The sequence below is a fragment of the Hakea prostrata genome, chromosome 10 (genome assembly GCF_041222555.1).
Source record: "Hakea prostrata isolate BN-2017 chromosome 10, UWA_Hpros_2, whole genome shotgun sequence".
Taxonomy (NCBI): Eukaryota; Viridiplantae; Streptophyta; class Magnoliopsida; order Proteales; family Proteaceae; genus Hakea; species Hakea prostrata.
In genome coordinates, this window is record NC_142609.1 from 48,709,322 (window position 1) to 48,731,179 (window position 21,858).

Consider the following 21,858-nt stretch of genomic DNA (forward strand, 5'->3'; position numbering starts at 1 on the left):
TCTATTCTTTTGCTTCATTTTAGGTTCCAATGGCTTCACCTCAAACACGAGAATGGTGGTTGATGTTTGGGCAAAGTGCCCATTGATACATTCGAACAGCAAGAGTTTGAAAGTTTTGGACATGTAGAAGCCCCTGTAGGTGACTGGATAAAGTGCAACATGAATGCCTCTCTCAAACAAAATGAGAATTATATGCAGGTAAGGAATATTTTGTGGTATTAATAGGAGTTGTTCAAAAGAGGTTTTGCAAGGAAGTTTCTTCTGTTTTCAATTCTTGAAGTAGAATTAATAGCGATTATTGAAGGCCTTAGGTTAGCTTGAAGTTTGGGGTTTTGTTTTAAGAAAGTAGTTGCTATCTTCGACCTTTGTAGGCATATGTAAGGGAATATTATTCGCCTCATTAAGAAAATAAATACCCTTTTAGACATTGATGGTTGGGTGAAGTTTGATTACATTAAGAGAGAAGCAAACAAAGTTGCTGACTGAATGTTTAGAGTGCAACTTTGTTTCCCAGACCTATGAACATTTCTTCCTAAATCCTTCAACCAGCTCTAAGGAATTCTCATGATGGATAAAGAATTTTGTTTTTTTCCTTTGGATTGTTTATGAAAAATCTACGTTATTTATGAAAATTTGTCCTCTTCTTCTTTTATCATATCCTAATAAAGGGTTAAACCCATATGATAGAGAAATAAGCATACTTTGTATTGATACGGCAAAAAGGTTTTATAGATGAACACCAATCAGGAATAGACACATTGCGTTTGAGTCTTTGACCTCTATTAAAGATCTTCCTTTTGTTTTTTTCCATGGAGAAAAATTGACCCGTGAGCTAGAATTAAAAAAGTGGATCATGGTCGAACCAAAAAGAGTCAGATCTCTTGGTCGGTCAAAAAGTTTTACCCGGTTCGGTGAACCATTGTTCAAAGCCGTCAGTCAGCGACGAAAAAAAGTGCGCCAGATCAGCGAGAATACCTTTTCGGTCACATGCTTGCATTGCAGTGGGCCCACAGTAAGTAAAAGAGAGAAAGATTGAGGAGCCAACTCTTTTACACGTGGCAATACCGTGAGCTTACTTCTTCTTGGATCGGTGGCGGGATCCAGCTGTAACTTTTGTCCTCTTATGCCAAAAAGGCTCTAGATGGGAAAGCAGAGCCCATCATCTTTAATCTTTACCCAATTGCATATTCTAGTGGTCCCCAAAGTACAGCACCGGGGCCCATTTTATCCTGGCCCACCACGAAAGCTTATAGTGCACCCAAAACATATTGAGAAATCAGCATTGGGGAATTTGATAAGATCCAAAATGGACCATCCATTTTTCTAGTAAGCTTTAGAAGATATAAATTTTTTTCTTTTAATTTAATTTCAAATTTTGGATGTAAGTGATAGATAGTGTCCTTTATCCATAGGAAAATGGACCTGATAAAATCATAACATGCAGGTGGATTCGCTTGAAACTATTACATCGCCAATCAGATGAAGTGACAACTAAGGACATGTTTGGTAACGAAACAACAAATTATTTTTTACGTCTCATCATTCTCACAATATTAAACCAGCAAGGAGTATTTGGTAAAATGGATTCTTCTATCATCCTTAGGGAACGATTCAATTTTTATGCTCGAAAATATTTTTTGCAGAGCAACTTTAACTTGTTTTATTAGTCTTAGAAAACAAAAGGTAGATCCCAGAATTAAAAAGGAAGAGGAACACTTGATACAAATTTCACTCACACAATTTCAAACTCCTTGCCATCATTAAAAGAATCTCCTTAAATATTCTAAGCAAGGTTTAAAGTATCACACGATATCATATAATACTAGCCGATATGTATTCATATTTGATACATCTCAATACGTCTATCCATTAAATTACAATAGAATACATTAACTAAAGTGATACAATATTCGATACAGGACAATACGTCTCTTAAAATCACCTAACTGATACGATACTCAATACCGATACTTTAAACCTTAGTTCTAAGTACAGATTTTACGAAATTATCAAAATTGTGTTTAGAACACCGTTCTTTGAATAAAACGCTAAAACACAATTCTCGAGAAAAACATCGGTTTAAAAAAGCTCGTTACCAATTACATGCGAAGTTCTTTCCACAAAAATTAGAGAGAAGGGGGGGGGGGGGGTTGAGAAAATAAAGAAAACGAAGGCTCACCCATGCATTGATATTCAAGTATGTGCTCTGTCCCACACGAAAACTTTTTCATTGAAAAAGATGTTCTCTTTTATAATGAAGAAAAAAAGGCTAAACCTTATTTTATTCCCTAATTTATTTGGTTTGAATTTTCAACCGATCGGTTTACCAAAAAAACAGAGAAGAATTTTCAATGATCCAAATCCCTAATAGCGATGGGTTATTCTCACCTAATTTGTATAGACCCCAATAATTGAGTGCACGGGACAAACAAATTTTGGAAGTACTATGAAATAGAAATGAAAAAGATTCAGTGTTCAATGTCTTATTTGGAAACTTGGAACAGATGGTTGCTTGTTTTCTGTGGATTTTTTTATGGAACATTCTAGATATCATTATTTTATGGCTTTTTCAGTCTGTTTCAGTTTTAGGCTTTTAGCATTAGCTGACGATTACGACAAGGTATTTCCATGTATGATAATAAAAAAAGCAGAGGAAAATAGCAACAAATGCAGTGACCAGAAAAAACAAAATGCAGAAGATTACAAGAAAAGATTCTCATATGGTACGACTTCATAAATAATGGCCAAAAGTTTTGAAGAGGAATAACTCTAGCTAACCTTCTGCAGATGTATTCCAAATGAAGAACAATTCCACGGCTACATGGCAAGCAATTTCTATCAGATTCAGTTTAAGCAGTAACTTAAGAAACTAGTTAAGAACGGTCAATACTAGAACTCCAAAGGCATGGAACCTCCTGTACCTAAAATTTTGGAGGAAAACTAGGTAAACAAAGCATACAAAAGGTTCAACCATATATTTCCCATTGCCTTCTGTGCAATAGTGTTGGTATATAAATAGGTGCACCACCACACAGTATAAATGAAGCAAATAGGTAACCCAAATGGTCAGTGAAAAATATGGAGAACCAGAAACCTAAATATACAACCTCTTCCAAGATTTGGGTAATTCAGTCATCTCTTCCAACCTCAGTCCCCTTGTAGATAGTAAAGCTGACGGATATTTCCAGTCGCTGCCATTTTTGAAATAAAATGCAGTCAGCCATCTAATACACTAGATTGCATACAACAACAAAGTCCCTACTTAAATCCCATCTGATAGTGAAGCATCAATGGGTCACTGGATCGTTAAGATTCATCCGCACAGAAAATATTCTGTACAACCAGAAAAATGTTGTCCATAGGCAAAGAAAATGCCATGAAGTAACAAGTGAGGGGATGTTCAATTTTAGACTAGAAAAGCAACTGAATGACAAACTATTTCTATTATATTTAATGGCAATAACCAATATGACAAATAATCTTAACACCAAAAACAAAAATTCTAAAGCATGTAAAGATAGTGATCTTCCACATATCAGTAGAAGAAAACATACCTATGTAAAATGCAAGCCACTTGACATGAAGAGACATGTAATTTGTAACAGTGATCCCACAAAATTAGAATAAATTCTTATTGAAAATTAACCTACATCTGGCACAATAATTGGACAGCATATAATGGAACTGTCATTGTCATTCCCAACAAGCCCCCAGTGAAAGCACATACACACATTTATAGAATATATATATATAGAAGTTTTAACCCATTTGAGGAGAGACTCAGATCTAATATGGCTTTATGTCAAGCAGATTCACAAAACCAATCTACCCTTGAGGAGGCTTATATAAAGAGAAAGTAAAAAGGATCTCTATATGGTCTTTATTGACATAGAAAGGCTATGATATGAGTCCCTAGAGATTTACTCTGGAACGTTCTAGAGAAGAAAGGGTATCGAGTAAATATGTGGATATAACTAAGATATATTTAAGGATGTAGTTACTAGTATGAGATCTGCAGGAGGTCAGGTAAGGGAATTCCTAATTATGATTTAAGTTCTATTCAGGTTCAGCCTTAAGCCCTTATCCATTTGTGTGTATGACAGACAATCTAACAAAGAGCATTCAAGACAAGGTCCTATACTCCTATGAAGTATGTTCTTTGCCAGCAATACCATTTTGGTGGATCAGACAAAAGAAGGGGTTAGTGCTAAGTTAGATCTATGTAAATCAACCTTGGAAGTAAGAGGCTTTAAGATTAGTATAACAAAAACAAAGTATATTACGTGTACTTTTAGCACACTATGATGGATGCTAAAGTGGTAAGAAATTAAGCTAAAAGAGATACATAAAGTGACTGTTTTAGATACTTAGGGTCAATCACAAATAAAGAAGGTGACATAGAGGAAAAAGATGTTTCAAATAGAATTAAAGTGAGGATGGATGAATTGAGGTGCATCCAGACTGATGTATGACCGACGCATGTCGTAAAAGCTTGAAGGAGAGTTCTACAGGGCTGACTAAAATGCATGGAGCAGACAGGTGGGTAGTCTAAAGTGTCTTATATTCAAAAGCTATGTGTGGACCAGATGTAGATATCAAGATGGACGGAAAAACTAGAAAGGATAAAGTACGGAATGAATGTATTAAAGCAGACTTGGAAATTGTCTTAACAATGATATGATCTGATAGAGTTGTTTAAGGTGGTATGGTCATACTTAACGTAGAATAAGGGATGCCCCCAATAAGTAGTGATATGATTCTGAATAAAGGAGCTATAACAGCTAGGAGCAGGCCTATTATGATGGCAATAGGAGAAGTTGTGATTTAGATCCCTCACCAAGTATGACCTTAGAAAGAGCTTACTGGAGGACAAGAATCCATGTAGCAGAAAATAAGAAAATAAATCTCCCAGTAAAAGTCTAAAAGAGAAAACTGAATAGAATCGGTATTCGCAATCTCTGACTAACTCCAACATTTAGTCAACACAACAAAATAAACCCTATGCCCTGTCTTAATTGCATCAAAATGCCAGTGCCTGAGTGCAACGTTATTTTTGAATGGTGGACAGAACGAGGGAATTTGTGACAAAGGCCACAAGTCAATATCCCAACCAAATATCCAATCTCAATGGTTATGCTTTAAAATGCCCCAACTGAATCCACTAGTAATTGACTGTCGCTTTCCAGTAAATAATGCAGCAGAAAGTATCCCAGGCTAGTGGAATGCTAGAACTCATATTCAAGCACCCACTCAAGCTTTTACAAGTAGAACATATTCAATTATGATTGAATGCCTAAAAATGCCAAGTAGTATATCACCATAGTATTTCAAGCTAAAATTTATAATATGCATTCAAAAATTCCAGACTGAATAATAGACAAAGGGCGAGAAAGCAAGAGTAGAAGAAAAGGTTGAGGTATATGAAATTGATTATTACCATATAGCCAATCTTTAAAGTATATATGGAGTGCACATGACAATTCCCGCCTGCGGTTCTCTTCAAGATGCACATCCCTCAAAGCTTTCTTAATATCTTCTAGGTTCTGGCGCTGCAAAAGAATAAGCATGCCTCAATATTCAGCACAAAGGAAATCTTGAAGGAATAAGTCTAGGCCAATATTGAAGTGTTGAATCATGCAGCTATGATTCATGAAATATATTGGCCCATTTTGCACTAATGCCAACATGGGACAGTTGAAAATGAAATGTGAATCGGAGAGCATACATATTGTTTATGTTAACATATGAATATTGCAAAGCAAAGAGCAACATGAAAAACATCACACAAGTGAAATGAGTGAAACTATCATCAATGATTATATAAGACTCATGTTGCGATCCGGCTAAAATCGGTTATGCCTAACTTGGTTAGTGCAAACCAATCTGCTTTCATTTCGGGCCGTAGTATTGCGGATAATATTCTCCTTTGTGCAGAGATTGTCAGGGGGTTTGACAGAGTGTCCCACTCCCCTGCTGCTCTCCTCAAAGTGGATCTCCACATAGCTTTCGACTCTATCCGCTGGGATTTTATTAGTGATGTTCTCCTTGCCATGAGTTTCCCTCCCTCCTTCATCCATTGGATCGAAATTTGTATCTCCTCCCCTTACTTTTCAGTCATTACTAATGGTTCGCCGGCGGGCTTCTTTCCCTCTACTGTTGGCATTCGGCAAGGTTGCCCTCTCTCTCCCTACCTTTTTTCCCTGGCTTTGGAGGTCCTTTCCCGTCTCCTTCAAGCCAAGACTGATCAACTCCTAATCTCCCCTATTCCTAAGTGTAAAGCCATCAATCTCGCCCATCTCGCCTTTGCTGATGATCTAGAGCAGACCTCAACTCCATCTCCACCATCACTTCTACCCTTTCTTTCTTTGAGTCTATCTCTGGCCTTAGGGTCAATCTTGACAAATCTACTCTTTTCCTCTCTGGAGTTTCTGAGCCTCTTCGCTCCAATCTACTAAATCTTTCGGGATTCAAGCCTGGAACCTTCCCTGTGACCTATCTCGGGCTCCCTCTCATTCCAGGTAGGCTCTCTCGCCATCATTGTTCCCCTATGTTAGATCACATCCGTAAGTGTCTCCAGCTTTGGAAAAGCCGTTTCCTCTCCTTCGCAGGTAGGGTAGAGCTCATTCGATCGGTACTCCAATCTTCATATCTGTATTGGTGTGGCATCTTCCCGATACCCAAAGCAATCTCGTCTGCCATGGAATCTCTCTTCTGTGCCTTCCTCTGGAAAGGTCAAGATTCTTCTCGATTCCTGCGCCCCATAAGTTGGTCCAATGTTTGTTGGCCCAAATCTGAGGGGGGTCTTGGAATTCGTAGAATCCAAGAAGTTAATTCCGCTGCCTTACTCAAGCTCATCTGGAAAATTGTCACCAAAAATGACTCTATCTGGGTCAAATGGGTCCACTCTTACCTTCTCAAATCTAACTCCTTTTGGACTGTCTCCATCCCTCCTAATCCCTCTTGGACTTGGAGGAAGCTTCTCCTTCTTCGGCCCCGCGCTCTAACTGTTATTACCACCCACATCTCTTCTGGTTCCTCTACTTCTTTCTGGCAGGATCCGTGGCATCCGATGGGCATTCTCCTCTCGCTCTTTCCTTCCCGCACTGTATATGAGTCTCGAATCCCCAAATCTACCCTTCTCGCGGAATTCATCTCTAATGGCACTTGGGTCCCTTCCCCACATCATAGCCTCACACTTGTCTGGAATTCTCTACCCCCTATTTACCCTCATCTTCATGATACTATAATTTGGACCCCCTCCATCACCAAAACATTCACCATGTCCTCTGCTTGGAACCTCGTTCGCTCCCCCACCCCTTCCCCTCCATGGCCCGCCCTGGTTTGGTTTAAAGACCATATTCCCCGTCACTCTCTCACCCTTTGGAGAGCCCTAAACCTAGCCCTGCCAACCCAATCTTTCCTTATTTCACGGCACATCCCTGTCAACCCAAAATGTATCCTTTGCTGGAATGGTACTGAGGACATCGAGCATCTATTTTTTACTTGCCCTTTATCTAGTGCCCTTTGGAGGAAAGCCCTTAGTTACATTTGGCCCCGCTCCCGTCGCTCCTTTGGGTTTGCCCGTGACTGGTCTTGGATTTTGAGCAAGTTCCCTGGCTCCTCTATCTGTGATCGGATTGGTAAGCTGGTGTTTGGTGCTACTGTTCATCATCTCTGGTGGGAACATAATCTCAGGCGCTGGAATTCCAAATCCCAATCCATTGACGCTATATGGAATGCTATATATTTCGATGTTTCTTCTAGGATCTCCTCTCTCTCCCTCCCCTCGGTAGTTGACTCCCCAAGGAACAGGCTCATTGTTGTTACCTGGGGTCTTAACTCCCAATTCTCCCCCCCCTCTTCTTGATGTGAGCTCCTGGCTCCCTTGTATTTGTTTCTTGTTCCTTGGTTCCTTTAATAGATTATTTATTCATCAAAAAAAAAAAAAAAAAAAAAGACTCATGTTGCAAAACAACAGTTAGCTATAATCAGCATGGTTTATTTCGCTTACATTTTTCTGTTGAGAGGCCATATAAACCTCAGGCAAAGGAAATGGATTGTGCTTTGTGGATGCAAGAGATTCACTTCCAAACCAACTAGGAATCTGTATAATAAGATCAAAAGGAGCATGCATTAAGATGGAGAAACTTGAAAATAATCTGTTGCGGGGGGGGGGGATTCTTAAGGGTGCTATTACCACATGATTCGGCAGATCCTGAGAAGTCTGGACATACCAAAAAATTAGTGAATAGGTCAGGGTCAACACATGTAGCAGATTCAGCTTGAACATCAGAGACCCCAGCAGGATGAGATAACGAATCATGAGGGTCAACCATTCCCAGCACCAGGGGTTCATTCCATCTGTTGATTGTTGGATCAACACCAACTTGATTCATGTGCTCTTCCAGTTGTGAATAAAAAGTATTATATGGAGCCACCTGATGAACAGAAGTAATCCATCAGATCCAGTGATTCTAGAACATGAAGGCGTTTGATCAATGGAAATTGCTCCAAAACAAGAATAAATTAAATTTAGAACTTTCAAGTTTCAGAAGAAATTTAAAAGAGCAAAGCATTTACGCAGAGCATATCAACAAATAAACTGACTCAAGACGCTATAGTAGCTCAAATATCAATAGATAGACAAACCATAGAAAACTAGACCTAACTCAGGAAACTGGTGGCTGAATGGCAGAACAGTCTTGAATATGGAACAAGATTTGCGGACAAATGTTTTCGTAGAGAAAAAGATATTAGCAAAGGAAAAATCAAGTAGCATATTCTGAGAATAATGAGTACCACATTAATTTCTTATAAAGAGAATATCTTGGCCCAGGCTCCAAATGGCTCCAGACCAGTAGAATGATCCATAGCCCCACAAAACCAAACGGCTTTATCAAGATAAGATGATAGGGACCCACTTGGGTTCACCCAAACATAAAACTCATTTCACTAAATTCACATTAAAAAGATAATCATGACCATGTGCCAACCAACTGTAACTATTTTGCATTCAAAAATGATTCATTAGGTTAAATATAAAATTAAATTAAATAAAGAACTGCACAGATCAGATTGCAATCATGCTGATTTGGAGGAGAGCACAATCTTATAGGCCAGACTCAACCAGCGGATAGTCTCAATATCTAACAAAATGAGAAATAGCCACTTAATGCGACATTAGACCCATTTATAATTGCTGCCTGCACTCATAGTCTAGCAACCTATCTTTAGGAACTCATGCATCAATGATGGATGATTAACAGAACAGGAAAATGATCAGCGGTACCAAAGCCAAAACAAACAGCAGTAGAAACAAGTCAGCAAACATTCACCTGCAGTTTATGATTATCACCAAGAACAAGTGGTCTCTGATTTACACCCAAAAAGAACACACACTCACGACAGTTGGCAATGCAGATACGTTTAGCTGCTGCAATCACTTGGACACGTTCACAGTGCTCCACTCTTACGGCCTGTTAAAAAAATAAATTGGAAAAAGAGACTTGACAAGGATAACGAAGAAAGATTCCAACAATCATAAGCATCTACCATTTAACTGATGGAAGCATGCAACAAACACCTCAATCAAGTTAAAACAGTTACCCACAGACCAACCTCATTGAAATTCAAAAAACATTGAAATTTGTTATCAAGACTCACATGACAGCACAAAGATGCTTCTGCTTGTCCCTCTTAACCATAAATCTTGTTTCCATCCAAGCCGAACAACTCCATACACCCTGAAACCTTGTGTTGGGAGAGTTTTATCTTGGGAAAATTTCTGTCTCTCCCCTATATTAACTCTCTATTTACTCTTTTTCACCTCTCAAAAGTTTCACCTCTACTGCCCCCCAAGAAGCAAACTATCACCTCTTCTTCTCCCCTGAAATTTAAAAATGGCCAAATTACCCTTGGTTTTTGTCTCTTTAATCAATTACGTTGATTCTTTTTATCTGTTTTTCTTTGTTTTCTTCTTTCTTTCCTCTCTTTTATAGGAACCTATTATACATGATTAGATTTTTTTTAATATATTTTTTCTGTTTTCCTTTTATAGGATTTTTTTATCTTTTCTTTTCTCCCCTTTGTTTTTATAAGAATCCATTAAATGTGATTAGATGTATTTATTACCTTTTCTTCCTCCGTCTTTTATTAGAATCTGTTAAATATGTTAGATTTATATCTTTATTTATCCTATTTAATAAGATTCTATCAAAAGAGAAGGGAAAACAAAATAAAATAAAAACAGAGAATTCCTATAAAAGATGGGGAAAGCCAAAAAAAAAAAAAAAGTTACTCTTAATCATGTACAATGGTTCTTACCAAAAAGGGGAAAAAGAATGAAGAAAAGAATCACAATAAAAGAAAAGAAAATTGCTTTTATCAATTAAAGGGCATAAATAATGGCTAATTTGGTCATTCTGAAATATCGGGGGGAAGCATAGGCAAAAATTCATATTCTTGGGGGAATCAGAGGTGAAACATTTGAGAGGGGAGTAAGAGTACAAAGAGAGTAAGTACTGGGGAGAAAGAAGAGAAAGTTTCTCTTTTATTATTGTTAATCAAATTACAGTGAAACCTTAGCCATCCTAAGCTAACCAAAGCAGTTACGACTACACTACTACAAAAGGTCAACTTCAAAAATTCAAACTGCAGATCAAGTTTACCAATTTTTACCTCCCCCCCCCCCCCCCCCCCCAAAAAAAAAAAAGAGGAGTTTTTTTCATGGCGCCCACTTAAGTTGGTCCTAAATTCTTGAGCGCCCACTTTAAGTGGGAAAAGTTTCAAATTGCCCACCATTCACTTTTTCGAAATTCCAAGTTACCCACTGTTAACTTTTCAGTTAGCTTTGAACTTGAAATGGCTATTTTGCCCATAGGGTGAAGGGAAATGTAAGTTTTGATTTTTTTACCAAACCTCACTTAATCTTTTTAAAATTATAAGAAAACTCCATGGTTCACTTGATTCACCACCCCTCCCCTTGCCGGTGACCACCACAGGCCACCTCCACCCCCTCTCCCAGCCAGAAAAGAGCAAATTAGAGCATTGGTTTTCATAGAGTAACCATATTAGACACCTGTCAGTTTTGTACCAGGTGTTTCTCTTTAGTTTCACAAGTTAGAATTTTTGCCGGAGGAGAAGAGGAGAGAAGGGGGAAAACCAAACGCCTCACAATGGTTGCTAATTATCAAAACCATGTTCCAATAAAGTTTCACTCCAACAGAAGATTGCCTGGTCTACTGATCAGACGTTTTAGCACCAAATACTGGTCTGAAATTATTAGATAAAAATTGTTACTTAAGCAGAAACTTCAGCAAATGATAGCAATTTAACTATTTTCAGAAACATAAAATAAGTTATGAGCTTTCCAACTCTAGTCCTCTTAAGTCAAAATTTGCCAAGCAAGGAAAGCAAATCAACTACACATATCAAAGCCAGATGTTAACTAAATAGAACAAATAATTCACAGTGAGAAAAAGCCATAGAGATGAGAACTATAGAATAAAAGCACCTGAGAGTTCAAAAAGGATTATTAGAACTCACAAATCCTGGAATCCGAATAAGGTTCCTTTTCCCGGCATCGCTGGAGGGAAGCCAACGGTACCAAATAGCCAACAGAAAAGTCTTTATTTGATTGATAAGGTCGAATGTTCCGGCAAGTCCTTGTAGAGAATCTCACAGGACAAAGGGGTGTGTCAGATGCCCAATGTATCCGCAATCCATCAGCAAAGAGAGCATAGCAAGGGTGCAGAGGTATAAATTGATCTTCTAGGCATAAATTTTCTTACAAAAATCACCTTTGGACTTGCTTCAAAGCTTAGAGCATTGGTTGATGCGAGTGTTGAGAGAAGAACAATGAGAATTGTTGTTTCTCTTGGGAATCAAAGAGCCATGAGAAAAATCAAACATTGGTTGTAAATTTGCCCTTTTCCGGCAGGGGGAGGGGGGGGGTGGTCGCCGGCAAGGGGAGGGTAGTGAATCAAGTGAACCAAGGAGTTTTCTAGCAAATTTTAAAAAATTAAGTGAGGTTTCGTAAAAATCAAAACTTATATTTCCCTTCACCCCATGGGCAAAATAGTCATTTCAATTTTAACGTTAACCGAAAAGTTAACAGTGGGTAACTTGAAATTTTGAAAACAGTGAATTGTGGGCAGTTTTGAAAATTTTCCCACTTAAGTGGGCAGTTAAGAATATAGACCCAACTTAAGTGGGCACCATGAAAAAATTAAAAATAAAAAAAAGGGATTCTCTAACCTGATGGAGATCTTCAATATCAACTATTTTTTACCTTTCCTTTCTTTTTTATTTCCCCTGTTTGTTGTTTTCAGAGTGAGAGGGCAGGAGGATATTTAATAACGACAAAGGTATAAGACGTCCAACATGACAACTAAACAAATTCTGACAAGTAAACGTGTTAGCATATGGCAATTCTTAAATGCCTAACATTCTGCTCCATGAAAATAGCAGGCCGGACAACTGTTTCATAGAACTTCACTTTAAGCTTAAAAGGAATATACGTTGTTCAGACAGCACTCTCGTCACTCTGAATGAGAATATTCTTTTAGATGAAAATTTTTTCATTTTACCGCAATTCTGATTTTCACAAAGTGTAAAAGAAGAAAAAATATATGAAGATGTTGGATTTAACAAAAACCCTTCTACAACCCCCCCCCCAAAAAAAAAAAAGGAGAGAAGAAGAAAGATATAACAAAATCCCCAGCAATAGAAAAGTTTGAACACTATCAAACTTGGTCAAAACCAGAAACACCCATTTTCTGTGTGTATGTGTATGTGAAAAAGCATCATGACTTGTGCTTAAAATCTAAAAAATAGGCTGTATACAAAAACATCAAACTACATAATCCATTTCTTTGCCTAGAAACCACCATCTTTGTATGGCTAGGAAAAATTCTCTGGTTTGGACCATATCTTGGTTCTAGCTGGTGAAAAATCCAAGTTCTAGAACCTTGGTACAAATTGCATTGTGGACCGAACTTAAAGGCATGCACATTCTAACAAAATAGTAACCTAAGGCTTCTGCACAAGCAAAGTCCCACCTTGGGGGGGGGGGGGGGGTGAGTTTTCCTACGTAGTCTTACCGCAGCATTTTCTTTGAGAGGCTGCTCCAATGCTTTGACCTCAGGCAAAATTAGTAACTTCTGCACATTAGAAGTAAAAAATCTACTGCCAGCTAACTAAATTCAAATGCTTTTGTGATTTCAATTTTGATTTCAACAATTAAAAATCGTAGTTTGAGGTCTTGCGAGATATCGGTTTTAAGACCCTATGAGGAGATATGCTGCTAAACCTAGAAATTGTTGAAATCTCAATTCAGCCCACTGTTTATGAGTACCTCATCTTGGTCGAGACAAGTTGAGATATCTCAATCTCGACTTGTCTTGACACTTACTTCCCCCTTTGTTGGTTTTGGTGTTTTAGCCGGATTTTTCCCCGAAAAATTGGTCTGATAGATACCCAAGCTGCAATAACAAGCTATTCAGCTCATCTACAACAGAAATCTACTCATTTTGAAGCGAATCTTAAAGCAAGGTGAGCATTCTTCACACACATTTTTTTTCTTTCCAAAACCTACGTTCTACACTAGGTGTTTGGATGTGAATCAAATATATGTTGAAGGTGCTGGTGAAACAGCAGTTGGGAGAGCTTCTCAGTGTGCTATCTTAGTGTAACTTATAAGTACACCTATGTTGTAATGTGAAATTATGAACAACTGAATATGTTTGATGTATATTTGAGTTTAAGCCTTTATGTATGCATTTATATCAAGTAATGGTTGTGCATTTCAGGTTTTATAAGTCTGCATGTTCATTCCTTCAGCGTATCATTTTCAAAGTAAGGGTTGAGTTGGAACTCAAATATATACTAGTTTTCTCACAAATCTAAAGCCACCACTGTGTTTAGAAGGCCTGAAATAGGCTAAATACCAAATTCATGATAAAACTGAGACTTTTTTAGGGACTGACATCCCTGTCAAGACCGAGATTTCACAGACTCAAACCATGATTAAAATTGTATACAACACCAACATCTGTAACCAGTACCAGGTAGAGAGGAGAAGAACAGAGAACAATTGGAGAACAGGACTTCATGATAGAATCTACTCTGTAACCAGTAATAGATAGAGAGTAGAAGAAGAGAGAACAATTGGAGAACAGGACTTCATGATAGAATCTATTTCCTATTACATATATATACATATGTTGCAAAATTACATACGGAATATGACTCCTAACTCTTATCTAACTAAGCTTAACAAGCAACTCACCTAGACTAGGACATTGATAAGTAAAGACTTGAAGCAAGAAGGAAACCATGATAGGGGGACTCCCCCTACCGTGTTACATCATAATAACACATATCTCTAACAATATATATATACAACAAAGAAATGCAGCTCTCAATTCCAGACATCATTTGTTTGACAAAAACATCGATAAGTCAAATGAACTTCTGATAGTAGCCAAGAGCAATAACATTAATTACATACAAAATTTAAGAAATCCAGAAGCTGATGCACAAACTTCAATCTTCATACATACCTTGCCAATGGCTCCAAGAACTATAGTTGCATCAGAGCATCCATAAACAGTGGCATATCGTACAGGTGCCAATATGTAGATTACTGAATCGTGACAATTTAGAACCTATAAGGAAACAAAAGAAAGTTAAAATCAGAAAAATGTCTAAGCTGAAAAATCTAGATATGAATCATAAAGCTTCCAGTCGTACACAAACATAACATGACGCAAACAAATTAACAGGGAAAACAACAGCATTAGAAGCAGAGAGACCTTCTAATTCAAGAGAAAGACTGTTAGAATAATCAACAATAGAAACAACAACCCACATAAATAGCCCAAACTATGGCAAGCAAGCATCTTTCTATATGGCTTGGCTCTCGACCAGAGTCCTACTGATACTGAAAAACTATAAAGAATGGTCAAGAGATCAGGAATCAGCATTGGTTGCCACTGATTCTAATCTGAATTAGCAGGACTTTGGCACCTTTTCCTCTATTTCTCAGTTTGTTTGCTCTTGAACCCAACCCCTCCCCACCCCCCCCACCCCCAAAAAATTAAATAAATAAATAAATAAAATATATTCATTAAGACTGGTTCATTTTACTGTTCCTGGGAATGAACAAAAAATAAAAGGCTGCTGAGAAATACCCCCCCCCCAAAAAAAAAAAAAATAGAGAGAATAAAAGGCCCCAATTGAAGTGCTTCTACAGAAATTTTGTGCCTTCTGAGAAAGCTTGGGGGGGGGTTGATTTTTTGAAGAACACAGTTAATTTGATGGGTAAAGCAGCAATTTCATGTTGAGAATCAACACCACCTCCAGAGCAACTTCAACCATTTGCCACCATCAACATCACCAAGTATTTGGGTAATCAATGACATTTTTGAACAGTTGTAGAATTTCCATGTTTCTTTTCTGACACAGAAACAAAAAAGAAAAAGGAGAAAGAAAATTCAATGCATTACCAAATGTGTTCTCTTTGTGAATATTTTGGCCCACTAACAAAATACAAAAAATGGTAGTTCTGGAATAGAAACATGGCGCCATGCAGGCCCAAAATGACCAAGAATTACCAGATTCAATCGGCTGTAGGAAATCTATTCCGATTATTTAAAACATACTATACTGTAACTTGATGAGAAATTGAGAATTATCTTTTACCTGCGTCCATTATATATTTTTAAATCTAACATTTCTTCCACCAAAAATAACGGAAAATGACCATATGTTCCACCTCCTATTCCTTATTCATTGAGTACATGTCCAAACAACCTAGCAACTCTCATTTGCAAAAGATTATAAGTGGCAAGCTCTTTTACACTGCCCAAAATAGGGGCCTCCCAAGTATTTATCCTCTTCTAAACCCTGGTGGGTGGCAGGATGTGGTGTTGGAGTAAGAAGGTATATCTATCAAATGTTTACATTGTTAATGTGAGGATGAGACTTCTACCCAAAAAAATATGAGTATGAGAAATATTTGAGGTAAATTTTTGAGGTAGTAGTCCCTAGTTTATCTGTAAAGCAATTTCCAGGTGCAGATGATGATGGCTAAGTTTGAGCAGATTCATTTTTAAGAGTACATAGAAGAATATTATTGATTATACAGAAAATGAAGTGTTGATAGGATTTAAATCCCGTACAAGTAACTAGAAAACCAGGCTACTTGGCTCAACTACTCCTTTTCAAAACTTGGTCTTTTGAGCGAGTCATCCCCCCTCCCCTTTTTTATTTTTTAACGCTTTACTTTTTCCCCTTGGCAGACCTCCTAAGGGAGTGAGCTATGGTTCTTTCACAGGTAATTACCAATATTGAAGATAATACACAACAATTCTAAAGTTTGTTTAGTTGTAGACCAAACTAGTGGACTATGAAAAGGAACTCAATAAGTTAAGTACAGTAAGTTTCACATTACTCGGGCAAAAACCATACCAAAGAAAACTTGGATCTGGTTTGATTGTTTCTTAAACCTGAGTGGATCTTCATGACTCCCGACCAGGTTTCATTTTATTTTTTATAACTTGAAGTAAAAACCCGATTTCTAACCATGGCTTGACAATATAAGAACATCAATTCATTTTGCTGGTTAGAACATACTGCCTAAATATCTCAGATAACTTAAGAAGCTTCATAAACAGATATGCTTCAGTTGCAGCAGATATCAAGAGAAAAAAATGAATTTGCATTGTAAAAAGAAAATGCTGAAGATCTTACTTTAACAGAAGAACCTTTAAGATCAGATGCTTGCTTTACAATTGAAGTTTTGGAAATTCCTTCCACAAAGCTATGACTCCTAGAACCACTGGAACCTTTAAATGAACTAGCAGCACATGCATCAGCCATAGCAACATCCTGATCAGCATTATTTGGTGTCCCATTTTCTTTTGAAGAAATTCTTTCAGATATATGTTCTAAAGCAGCAGCTATATTTTCCAAAACCCAGTCATGAATTTGAGATGCAGGAACAGGAACAGCAGGCATGTCCGGATCAGAATTTGCAAAAAACGGTGCAGCTTGGCTCAATGGAACTTCAGACCCCCTTTCACCAAACTGAATTAGAAGCTCAAGGTGCTCAAACTTCTCTAAGGTCAAAACCTGCAGACAGGAGAGACTTATCATATAACATGTCAATACTTTTTCTAAGCAAATAAAAATTGATGAATAGCCAGAGAAGGATATCCATCACCAAACCCATGCAGTAGGATGAAATCTTGTTCTGTTAATCCCTTGATAAATTCAGACTTATAGCACTCAGAACAGTAAAGAAGAAATGTGATAATCTCAATATTCAATAGAGCGACAGGCAATAATTTCTTGAACAAGAAAAAATTAGAGATATAAAGAGGTAACCAAAGGCTACATTCACCTTTTCCAGAGGTGAAAAAAGTGTGTAATTTTTGTCTACGCATAAAGTAAACCTTTTTTTATGCTTAAAGAGAAATACACTGAATAACATATTTGCATGCGAAACAACATCTTTATGTTAATACTAATACATTATGTGGATATGGAACATGTACTCAAAGCATCAACTAGGAGACTACCAAGCGTAGTGCTTTAGCCTAGAACATTGCAAAATGTAGCAGGCAATAAGCAAATGTAAGAAGCAACTATTTAAGTACTTGTAGCATGATATGAAGGAAAGGAAAAGAATCAAAGAAGTATTCTGATGTGGTCATATTACAGCTTAATATCATGTAGATGTGGTATAAAAAAGGTGTTCTCTTCTATGTAACAACAGGTTTTTGACAGAAAAACCTATAGAAAGATCAAGCAGAGAAAAAAATAAGGAAGGGAGGAGACCCAGAACATGGTAGAGAGACTACAGTCTATTGTTACTTATTGTAGCTTTATATAGGAAGAATGGAGGAGATCCAGAACACAGTAGAGAGACTACAGTCTATTGTTACTTATTCTAGCCTTATATTGGAGGAGTTATCAACTCTTTGGTAGAGATCCAACTAAACATGGATGACTAACTACAATGGAAAATAAATAACATACAGAACCAAATTATTTCCAAGTCTATCAATGAAGGAAACAATTAAAGAGAGAAAGTAGTAATGAAAGACAACTAAACAATTCGATATGATCCTAGCACTGATTCATAGATGTCCATGGAACAACACCCACAATACACACCAAAGGTATAGTTCTAAAGTGAGCAATGTTTTGTGTAGGATGGTAATATTGTTCTTGGTATTAGATATATTGGTCAATCTGAAAGATACCTGAAACTTTTGGTAAATCAAACTTGTTTAATCTCCTGATGTGACAAATTTCAAGGTTGCACCATCAGTGAACAGCATACACATTCTAGATATATTTCATATAACTAATATATAAAGCGAACCTGGTGCCTAAGGCTTCCACACAAGCAGAGTCCCTCCCCCGGGGGGGGGGGCACATTTTTCCTGCGCAGCCTTACACCAACAATTTTTGTTGAGATGATGTTTTGATACCTTGATCTCAGGCTACAACTGTGGCCCACCAACCATTGCACCAAGGCTCGCTCATATTTCTTCCATATAATAGAGAGTGATTAAATTCACAAGGAACCAGAAATACCCAATTTTTCTATATGATATGATATTAAATATGATAGATTTTATAGTGGTATTTTGTATCTAACATGCTCATAAGGTTCCGATTCTATTTATTTATGATAACTACCAAAGCAGGTTTTTAGAGATGGATACAAGTTTTATTTTGACATTAAAAAGTCGGTTGTGAGCAATTTTCCTTCAGCTGTAAAGATGTGGAAGCCATCAAGTAGACGATTCAAGAATAAGCCGCTCAATTCTACGGTCATATAGCATATAAGGTCCAAGATCATAGTTGATTTAGTCTCAATTAATTAGCGTTTCTGATAAGACCTTGGTAATACCCCTGCAACCTCCGGCAATCCTCTCACTGCTCCCCTGCTAATTCCAGCAGTAATGCCCTCCTCACCACTGCAATTTCACTCAATCGATCCACTGAAATTGATAAACAGAATGGGAACAAGTAATCGAACAATCAAATGCATACGAATTCCATTATCAATCTGTAAACTCAATTACAAGTATCAAGACTTCTTATACAACTTACGACTGCCCCTGTTACCAAAACAGTGAACTCACCCCAAGCAAGCTTACCCCCGAAACTGGAAACTGAATTCATCACCCCCCCCCCTCTTCCCCTTACGTTCTCAACTTAATATAGCCCCAAAGACCTAACAAACTTACTTTCCACATGTCCCTCCCACATGGGTAATTATGATAACCTACAATTACCCCACCCCTACACACCCAACATGGTGTCCTATCAGTTTCATTTCAAAGAGTCCTAGTTGTTGCATTTTCCCTAACAGCTTGGAGTGACCGCCAAAATCATTACAGATATTATTGACCCCCACATAACCTCATACCTGAAGTTTCATGCCTGCAAGACAATCCAGGATCCTACTTAGAGATCCATTATTTTTTTTATTTGGTTTTGACGAGATCTTAAGTATTTTGCCCCCATACATTAAACAGCATCCCAACCCTAGACTAGACTTGCCCATACCCTTGCTCCGCTCCCATACGCGGCCACCACCACCTCTCCCATATAAGTGTAGAGTATCAATTCTAAGATATCGAACTACCAAATCAAATTCTTATTCTTGATATATCTCAAATTGAAGAAACCAGAATAATTTCAATTAACTTGACCATAAATCTAGTTATCAAACATTTCACGAAACCAAAACGTAAGACAAAAAACAATCATACCTAATCTCGCCTTCCTTGGCTGGAAACATACATAAAGACATGGTCATATCAACATATTGCAATTGCACATCTCTCCATAATCTTCATCCTAACTTATTAGAGTGTCTATAGCAAAATTAATTTACCCTAGATCATTATCAATCCAGACATAAAATGGTAAAAAGGAAAAGTAAAGAGCAGTGTTACCAATGACTCCTCATTCTCGCCTTCCACAGACTCAGCCAACAGATCAAGAATGTTAGCCATGTGTTTTTGTAGATATGACAGCTGATGAGCCTCTTCATCAGTTTGTGATGGCATGAAACGGCGGTTGTTGCTGCGCACAAACTGCAAAGAATGCAAAATTCACCACCAAATATTGAACACATAATCATTAGCTTCGTAAAATCTAAAGTATGCCAACAGCACCAAATTACTTCAAAGTTCACCTACAAAATTTAAAAATAATGTATCCCGGAATTTAAAATACAAGACATTATTTATCTAAAAAAATAATATACAAAACATTCTTTCAACATAGAAAATGAGCGCGTGTGAAGCACATGCAATATGAATTTGGATGTGCATATCTTGGTTTAGATAAATATGATGAATTTTTGCAACTATGAGCAAATGAGCAAGCACAAAGCACAGGCATATCGTTATAGACCATCACATTTTATGGGGTGAGTTTAGGTAATTGGTAAAATCACTCTCATATACTAGCTAAAAGTATAATGTCACCAAACAGATACCATTTTAATATTGGTTTACAACCTCCGAAATATCTCAACAAATCTTACACCATTGTAAAGACTGTTAAGCAACTCCCAAATTTCTGGTTGCATAATGTGCAATAAATCTAGGAAGGAAATAATCCAGCAAGTGCAAATTAGCAGAACCAGGTAGCAACCACAGCTGATGCCAGTCATCAGTCAAGTAAGCTACTTTTACAAATCCCCAGAGAAAAGGAACATATTCTGCATCCCATTTATGTAGTAAAACGTACAAAAGAAAATTCCTCCCACCCTCCCAAAAGAAATGCATTTATGAGCTTGGACTAGAGCATAAGATTCTGAAAAGATAAAAAAACTAAGTCAAAACACATCAAAAGAATTATAAAGATGAAAACAAATAATATAACTAAAGCTGCAGTAGATAGTGTAAGCCAACAAACACAAGAACTGGATACCATAAGCAAGTAACAATTAATAATTCATTACCTGCAATGGAGAAAGCGCCGATAAGAACCCGTCGAAGGCGGAATTAGAAGGCCAGACATCGGCAACGGCAGCAGAATCCTTGTGAGTCCTGGGGAGAAGCCTCTTGTAAGATTGTATGTAAAGGAACAGAATCAAGTCGTAAACATCGGCGCCAACAGAATCCAACTCTGCAGGCTTAGCAGTGACTAGAGGGTCTGAATCCGAAGGGAGCACAGAGGCAAGAGTGTCAAGAACAAGGCGAGCATTCTCGATCGAGATCTGAAGAACTTCTGAAACGCCTTCGGCATTGATTCGATTCGAAGAAGAAGCAGAAGCATGTTGGATAAACTTCTCCTTGAGAGGACCTAGGGTAGCTGTTCCATCAGAGAAGATGAGCTTCGGTATTGGGATTAGTCCATGCTCGAATGGCTCTCTTCGTGCTCGAACAAAGACCGGTTCTTTGGCAGAGCTTGACGAAGATGATGTTGACGCTTGGATTTCTTCGCTCATATCTCGGTGAACAGTGAACGAGAGAGAGAAGGAAGGAAGGACTTAGAGTTAGAGAGTTTCAGAGATTCTGCAAATTTGAGAATTGCTAAACGGAATGTGTGAGATTAGTGTGTACGGATCATCGCAGGGAGTGATTCGGAATTAAAGCCCTTCAATTGGTTTATTTGGAAATCAATATGTTGACGTTGACCATGATTTAATATCCTATTTTCTCTTTGCTAATTAGTGGAGAATTTTCAGAGCTGACGATTTACATTGGACACTCTAGAAAAGGAAAAATACTTACGTAAGACGCATGACAAGGATTTTTTTTCCCTATTTTTTTTGGCTAATTACATATAAACCCCTGTTTACATATAGACCCTTGTGTTTAT

General features: G+C 37.6%; 1 protein-coding gene across 3 annotated transcripts; it reads right to left on the reverse strand.

Moving 5' to 3' along the window:
- Window positions 1-2,136: 2,136 nt before the first annotated feature.
- Window positions 2,137-21,685, reverse strand: LOC149003659 (uncharacterized). Of its 3 annotated transcripts, none has more exons than XM_089136446.1 (9): window positions 20,996-21,685; window positions 19,980-20,120; window positions 16,753-17,133; window positions 14,562-14,666; window positions 9,336-9,476; window positions 8,235-8,438; window positions 8,012-8,104; window positions 5,438-5,549; window positions 2,137-2,817 (listed from the first exon to the last, which is right to left on the reverse strand). In XM_089136446.1, exons 1-9 carry the CDS (start codon window positions 21,482-21,484, stop codon window positions 2,774-2,776), a joined length of 1,710 nt encoding a protein of 569 aa, XP_088992572.1. In that variant the 5' UTR covers window positions 21,485-21,685; the 3' UTR covers window positions 2,137-2,773. The 3 variants fall into 3 exon arrangements, with proteins under 3 accessions (XP_088992572.1, XP_088992571.1, XP_088992573.1); XM_089136445.1 differs by having other exon boundaries at window positions 2,138-3,191; window positions 20,996-21,682; XM_089136447.1 differs by lacking the exons at window positions 2,137-2,817; window positions 5,438-5,549 and having other exon boundaries at window positions 8,016-8,104; window positions 8,198-8,438; window positions 20,996-21,683.
- Between the last annotated feature and the right edge of the window lie 173 nt (window positions 21,686-21,858).

Excerpts from the sequence above, each read along its gene's own strand:
- LOC149003659 (XM_089136446.1), bottom strand. The coding sequence starts at position 21,484 with ATGAGCGAAGAAATCCAAGCGTCAACATCATCTTCGTCAAGCTCTGCC. Across the intron at positions 14,667-16,752 it reads TTAAAGGTTCTTCTGTTAAA|GTTCTAAATTGTCACGATTC; the intron begins GTAAGATCTTCA and ends GTTTCCTTATAG. Across the intron at positions 2,818-5,437 it reads CTTTAAAGATTGGCTATATG|CCGTGGAATTGTTCTTCATT; the intron begins GTAATAATCAAT and ends CTTGCCATGTAG.